We start from the raw sequence: 7,818 nt of genomic DNA on the forward strand, positions 1-7,818 counted from the left end.
TAGTCAAGTAGAACCAAACACAGTATAATTAGACAAAAAAAAAAAAAACACAGTATAATTACTCAAAGAAACCAAGATTTTGACAATCCTAGAGAAATGTAAGCATTTAGTTATTACTCGTTCTCCTTAGACACAAGGACCTTTATCAAATCATGACTAAAATGTGTTCAGTTTTGGCTGTGAAGTAAGAAGCTTCAAGCATTATTGTAGTTGGGAGAGAAGGAAGGCCAAAAGAAAAAAAACAAGGCTGCATAGTGACAAGATTTTTTTTTTTTTTTTTTTTACTTTATAAGTTTGAGTGACTGGCTTGAACTTTCACCCTATGCCATGAAGTGTTTAATATTCCTCTCAAGTTCCAAATGTCTTCAACCTTTTCAGGTTGGATATTTGCAGCTGAATCTATCTGCAAAATCAGCCAGCAGTATTAGGAACATATATGGAAATTTAAGCCATGTAGCATCAATCTATGAGGCTATACATCCTTTTTTATTAATAATAAGAGTTTTTTTTTTGTTTTTAGGGGTAAAAATGGGTGCAGAATTTCATGTAAGATTATATGTGAAACTCATGAAAAATTTCGAACCTAATTTTAACCGCCGAAACAGAGAGATTCTAAGAAGAAAAAGAATAAGGCCATGGTCATTTCTACAAATAGTCTGATAAAATTGATACGCAATACTGACAATAGCTAGAAAGGGGTATATATATAATATCAGAAAACCCTAGAAAATCAAATAACTAAAAAAAACACATATTTAACTAATTGACATTGGAAGTCAGTGAAGAAAGTCCTAGTGCACATTTGATGAAGTCAGAACAACTATCATCTTAGCCATGAAAGTTGTTGTTGGCTCCTCCAACATTCATCAATTATCTATTAGTATAATTTATCCATCATCATATAATGAATATCATTTACATCATTCCACTCATTCATACAACTTCATTCATCAAATTAATCTAATTACTTTATAAAACAAACTTACTCACATGAACTGGTACATAAAACACAATAAAGTTAAAAGTATTATTTGAACTCATGGAGGACTTTAGACTGACACTCAACAACTTGTGAGTAGATGTTAGTGTTTGTAAAACTGGATTGGTGCAAATAATCTGGAAATTGGAATAGACAACAGTTTCAACAATGTCACATTTTGTATGAACCATATCCAGTTATTATCTCTTCGATGTATACATCAATAGATGACAGGTATTTAGGATATCTTGCTAGTTCCATAAGACAAGTAACTAGAATCATGAGAATGAGCAGAAGATGTATTACATACCGCTTTTGCAACAATCTCGGTGCTCTGACGAATATCAGCTGTGACCTCAAATAGCACCCATGCCCATTTGTCACTGTTGAAGCCATCCGCTATGTATTGGACACCACTTTTCTGACATCTTGAGGCTTCAATCCAGGTTTTGCCTCCATCAACAGAAACATCGACTCTCTCAATGCCTCTGCCACCACCTGATGCTGCATACCCACTAATTTTTACCTAAATGTAATATCCGAGTATTAAACCCAAACATTCAAGCAATGTAAAACAAGATCAAGAAAAGAACCATGTTTATGCATGAGTAGCCCATGTACACGATCACATAAACTAACCTTCCCAGGCTTTATTGTGCTCACATCTTCTAGAGAACATATAGCACACTGCCAAAATGAAATCATTACTTATTAGTACCAAAGTATTCCTTGGAAAATGCATAAATTTATTCTGTATGATGGATTAGGGCGTGGATTTGAAAATATCTTTCTCTGTAACCCAAACTAAGTTATGTACAGCAGGAAGTACAATAATCAGTGTACCTGAACAGGGAAATCCATTTGGGGCCTCCTGGTTGACCAATTAATATTATCCCAATCCACTGATGGTGGAAACATTTTGTAGTCTTTCTGCATGAAGAAGCCCTGAAATTTGATAATGTTAAGTTCTAGAACATTCTGAAAAGAAAGTTTTGATATTTTAAGTTATTATACATCACGTATCAGACCTGGCATTCTTCTTCAATAATATTGATATCTTCCAGCCATTTAACAGATCGAGCTCCGATGACGCCAGGCACAACCACACGTAATGGATACCCATGGTCCCTGTTAAGAGTCTAAAGAAAGGCAACTAAACATTAAGCTACCCTGATCGTTGTACACACAAAAAAGAGAAAAGGAAACAAAAACCTGAATTGTAAACTAAGACTAGAGTATTATGCAGAGATTTTTCAGAAATGACAGAACAGGTTAAAAGGGTTAGTGTTTGAAATGGATGAGAACTGAGAAAAACTACTATTAATACTAATCATGCACGTCAAAATAAGTTCATCTCTCAGCTGTACCCTTCTCTCTAATGCTTACCTCCATCCTTGAACATGCTACTTGTTTTCAATTTTGATAGGTGGGACTAACTTACAGGTAGTTAATTCACCTAAATGTTAAATTTGAGCTGATGTACTCATGAGAATTTTCCCCCCTCTATAACTGTAACCATACTATGTCCTCTTGATGAATTCATCAAAAAATACATTATTTTTAGAGAAGCTAGTGTAACAGAATATGCCTTCACATGTTTGAAATGTAATAATGGTTGTAGTGGGAACCAATTTTCTGATAGAACATTTTACGGTGAATCACATGAGGATTGAGGACACACTAAGAAGAATTATTAGGTTCAAAGAAAGTGGAAATTCCTAAGTATCAAAAACTAAAATAACAGTGACGATAATACACACACACACGGGAACCATTTGTCTTGCATATTTGTGCCAAATTAAGAAAATATATTTGCACTGAGACAATAACCGTAGTAGAATAATTTCACTGTTGGCTTCTTTTAGTTGGTAACTAAAGCAAGTTAGAAGAACCTTTAAATTGTTTGGTGCAGTAAGAAAATAGCAAAAATATAAAGGTCAAATTTACATACTTCTCCATTCATTTCATAAGCAAGTAGAACATCTGCTTCAGGATTTGTTGCCTGACTGAGAGGAATTGATGCCTTGTAAGGACCTCCTTTCTCCTCCTATAGTTTTTTGGAGATTAAAAGAAATCAACAGAATTGTATCAATCAATAAAACTAAAATCAAGAAGTAATCCATGATGTGTAATTTAAATACACGTCATAGTGGTACCTTACACTTATCAACACTAACAAACTCAACATGTTTTCCACCAAATTGAGTATTACTGGTCAACTTTGGTATTCCAACTAGTTCAAGAACATCAGACAACTTGGCACCTCCCCAAACAGCTGAGACAAAAAGTTTAATTAAAAAGTAATCAGAATTCAGGATCTATTCTGTTAAATATCTCAACTGATAAGCTAACTACGCAAGGAACACAAACAATAAGAGCCTCAGGTTAAGTAGCACCCATGTAACTTGATCCTGAGACCCAATTCTAGCCATGTCAATTTGCTTGCACTTTTGGATGAAACATAGCGATAAAGAACAAAAATCATCAAAAGTCATTAATAATGTCACATCATTCTAGACATTTAAGTTCTAGCACAGGATTCTAGTTCATATCAAATGAGAGAGCTGTTCTGATGTAAGAGGTGAAATAATAAAAGTTTTAGCCATTACATCTTATAAAGCAATTACACTGACTTTCCCTGAACTTTGGTTAAATTCAGCATGAATGGTTTCAGTGAAATTGACCTTCCTAGGCAAAATTATGTTTACAATTGTGTTTATTGTTATATTTTACAAAATACAATGATATCGAGCTCAGGAGAGATCCATGTTAGATGGGTGTCAGGTTGAAGTCCACCAAACTACAAGAGTAACCTCATATGAAGAGTCAATAATCAAAGTTAACAAAAGATCATATGATCGTTTAAAATGGTCACATGACTTATTTTTTGCTCTTGATCATTTATGTGAAAAGGACATATGCTAACCAAATGTCCAATATTATACACACGTGTACACACACAAAGACTAACACACATAGATACGGGTATGTATGCCTATCTTGCACATATATATAGCTCCTTCAATCCTTGAGCAATTTTAACTTTCATATCAGTCACTCAGAAAAGGACATATGCTAACCATTTCCAATGGCAGAAACATCCCAGCCAACCCCTTTGACAGTTCTGGTCTTGCTCATGGCAGTCCTCCTATTTCCCGCACACTTAGGAACCCAAAAAGTGAAAATCAAATTCATTTGCAGTATGTATACCAAAAACAAAAACACCTTCGAAAAGAAAAAAGGAAATAAATTATGTTTGTTATTAATTTGAAACCAACCTGTAATGTGGCAGTGACATTATACTTGGGCAGCATCCTGCCACCAAAACAACCAGGTCAATAACCAATTCCTATTTGACAAATCCATAGAATCAATCAGCGCACTAACCTGATATCTTTCATGAAAAGCTGTTTGGGCTTTTCCACCAAACCTGATACCATTACGGAGTATCTGCTCCTCAGCCAAGTAGGTCATAGACAAAGTTAATTTTATTTTCCATTAATAGTTAGGCTGAAAAGAAGGTCATAAAACAGAAGGAGAAAAAAAAGGAACCTTTCAATATCTTCAACTATGGGAATTGGGCCATGGTTTCTCTTGTAAAAGAAATCTGAAGGAGTGACATATGAGCATGTCAGTGCAGAACGTGGTGGCTCCGCATTGAAAGGTTCCTGTCAAATAAGAAAATGAAAGCATGATAATCTACAAAACTTAAATGAAATATTTATGAAACCACGTGATACCTGGGAATAATTAGGATAACTAAAAGGCTTGCCTTGGAGTTAATTTTTAGACAAGGGTGACGAGGAGGCTCTTTAGAATAATCTGAAGGTGCGGTGAGTCCAGGCATTTCTGCTCTCTGTCTTTTTAAATGAGGATAAGGGGTCAGTTTGAGATTGTCTAAAGGAGGAATTAGAAAGGATTGGATGAAGGAAAGGGGAAAGAGAAGAAAGGAGTGGAACTGGAGTGAGGCTTTGAGAGATTTTCTAGTCTTAGGCCATATGGAGGTGATGAGAGACTCGCCCAGCGTACTGTCTCTTTCTGTCACACTGCAGTTTGTGTTGTTTGAGCGCTCGAGGATAAAATCCAAATGCTAGAGTATAAATGCTAATAAAACATCCAAATCCATATGACAGGACACAATAATTAGGAAGAGTTATAAATATTTAAAAAGGAGTCACAGTGGTCTATGGTCTATAATAAGTGAAATCATATCATGTTAAATATTTGGGTGTTCATGAGAAAATGGAAACAATCAGTCCCCGGATACCTAAAATAACCATTCTAAAATAAATAAACTTAAAATCAGCATCATCTCACAGTTGAAACTTAAACTCCATATAAGAGTTCACAAGAGAAGATATTCCAAAAATATTGCTTTTAACAACAGCTAAAGCATATATGATCAAGTTAAAATTCCTAGTCAACAGATTTCCCAATGAAACAATACAAATCAAAGAGTTTTACACATGTTCAAAGTATCCGTAGCTCAAATTTATAGAAACTTAACAGTAATTTTAAGTGCAACAATTACAATATGAAGCAGCACAAACAATATTAGATGGAATCGTGAGAAAGGGAACCAACATGACAACCTCAGGTTCTGCACAGGCTAGATATCTTCATTTGACTAATAAAGAAAGTTAGCTGGATTATGAAAGATGTATATAGGATGCGTTTGTTTTAGCCTTTTCTGACAAAACTTCAGTAATATATACACACTGGAAAAATCATTTTTGACATAATTGTATAGATTAAAGAAAAAATCAATTAACCTTTTCCAGAAAACTAAATAGAGTAGCTTCTAATTAAAATTGTTTCCAGTTTCTGAAATCAGAGTTGTCAAAGCAATTTTTTGAGAATCAGCAACAAATGCACCCATAACTTTCCTTTTCCACAACTAAGTAATGCAGCAAAGTCTGTGAAAATGTAATATTCGATCTTAATATATCACCTAACTACTTCTACAACTTCCAAATCACAGAAGAGAGAATAATACTGCAATAAATAATCCTAATACTATAGTTTCTGCATAGATAAACTTATCTGCTGCAATAAGTGATTAAGAGAAGCCATAATCTAGAAGTTCAATTCCATCTATATCTACAAGGGTTCAACGAATTCCACTGAATTGCTAGAACACTGATTAATTAAGAATGTGCAATTCTAGGGTTCCAGAAACAATTAACCAAACAGAATAAACAAACATGCATACAATATGAGAGGAAATAGATTAAACCAGCGTTACAATGGTGAAACTGAAAAAGTTTCAGTAGCCTCTTCAAGCTATATATAGATAAAATTGAAATCCAAGTGTTTCGCACATTGTATAAGAAAGAAAAATAATAAGATGAATGATTGAATTTCAACAACAGAGGACTTTCATGCAACACAATTTTCAATTTGGTGACAGGGACGAAGAAACTTCAGAAAACATAAAAAATCTCCACAGAAAAGTGTTTGATAATTATAAGATGGCGTACCTGCAGAGTAATAATGCGAATAAGAATTGAAGCTTCTGAATGAAAAGCTCAGTGTTTTGATCGATACTTGATAAGTTGATAGCATCGAAGAGTATGATGTATGATAAATACGCTTCTGCCTCTTTTGTTACATCCCATTTTAATAAGGATTTAATTTGAGGCAGTAAATGATTTTTATTCTTTTATAATTATTTAAAAGAATATAATTAAATTATTGTAAAACAAAAAAATATATATAAAAAATAAAGTGTATAGTATTTATTTTTTGGTTAAAAATTATTATAATGTATAAAATTTGTCTTCCATAAAAAATGATAAAACTTCTCCTAATTTGATTGAGTTTTATTTTTTTAAATTGGATAATGTGTCTTGTTTACTTTAATCTTTAATATTTTTAATACGATGTTAGCATAAATTTAATTAAATATATAAATTTGATTGAATTATTATATAAAATTATTTACATGGATCTTTTAATTATTAATATACTCAAAAAAAATTTATCGAATATTTTAATTTAATAAGACAAAAATTAGTTCGATTGCTTGAAATTTTATTTAAGAATTGTCCAATAAATTACTGCATAGACAAGAGTACAAGGCGGCCTATTTTTTTTTATTTTAAATGGTTATTGTATTTTGTTGTGCTTTTTCTTCTTGGACAGTAGGACAGACCCAATATATTATTACACTTCGTAGTTGCCACCAAAATTTTGGATGAGGCAAAGAACAAAGTTCATAGTTGAATCGTGACACACAAGCCCATGGTATTTCTGGCTGAGTGGAATGTAGAGAGTAGAAAATTGAGTGTTTCTACGGGCCCACCATGCAAATGTGTTACTAAGTAGTAAGTACTAACCCTCACCCCCTTCGTCGTCAAGCTCTTTTCAAGCGGTAAAGCATTTTTTTTAATTTAAAAAAAATAGTAAAATAATAAAAAAAATAATTATCATTAAATTTATAATTTTTGTTATATACAAAATTTATTATCTTAAGTTAAGAATAATTAAATTTTTATTTAAAATATCTTTATTTATAATTTTTATATTTAATATTTTTAAANTATATAATTTCGAGTTATGTTTTCAAAATTATGTGCATGTATAGTAAAAATTTCTCTTTCTAAATTAAATTTTGTGTTTTCTATTTTGTCTATATATTTATTTTTTACTCAACTTCATAATTTTTATGTTTTTAGGGATAAGTATTGTTTTGGTCCCTAACGTTGAGAGTCAGAATCGAAATTATCCCTCTTGTAATTTTGGATTTAAAATCGTCCTTAACGTTTTTTTCGTATTAAAATCGTCCTTTTAAATAAAATTTTTAATTTAATTTCTAAATTACCCCTATTTTAATAAAT

General features: G+C 32.3%; 1 protein-coding gene across 3 annotated transcripts; it reads right to left on the reverse strand.

Annotated features, from left to right (window-relative positions):
- Positions 1 to 39: 39 nt before the first annotated feature.
- Positions 40 to 6,600, reverse strand: LOC107495322 (sulfite oxidase). Of its 3 annotated transcripts, XM_016116439.3 has the most exons (13): positions 6,460 to 6,600; positions 4,752 to 5,083; positions 4,532 to 4,647; positions 4,367 to 4,429; positions 4,258 to 4,294; positions 4,060 to 4,141; positions 3,136 to 3,254; positions 2,931 to 3,026; positions 2,008 to 2,118; positions 1,823 to 1,924; positions 1,619 to 1,666; positions 1,290 to 1,505; positions 40 to 403 (listed from the first exon to the last, which is right to left on the reverse strand). In XM_016116439.3, exons 2-13 carry the CDS (start codon positions 4,824 to 4,826, stop codon positions 287 to 289), a joined length of 1,182 nt encoding a protein of 393 aa, XP_015971925.1. In that variant the 5' UTR covers positions 4,827 to 5,083; positions 6,460 to 6,600; the 3' UTR covers positions 40 to 286. The 3 variants fall into 3 exon arrangements, with proteins under 3 accessions (XP_015971925.1, XP_015971927.1, XP_020981011.1); XM_016116441.3 differs by lacking the exon at positions 4,752 to 5,083 and having other exon boundaries at positions 6,460 to 6,566; XM_021125352.2 differs by lacking the exons at positions 4,258 to 4,294; positions 4,367 to 4,429; positions 4,532 to 4,647; positions 4,752 to 5,083; positions 6,460 to 6,600 and having other exon boundaries at positions 3,141 to 3,254.
- Positions 6,601 to 7,818: the final 1,218 nt, after the last annotated feature.

This window comes from Arachis duranensis, chromosome 6 (assembly GCF_000817695.3).
Source record: "Arachis duranensis cultivar V14167 chromosome 6, aradu.V14167.gnm2.J7QH, whole genome shotgun sequence".
In the NCBI taxonomy this organism is placed as follows: Eukaryota; Viridiplantae; Streptophyta; class Magnoliopsida; order Fabales; family Fabaceae; genus Arachis; species Arachis duranensis.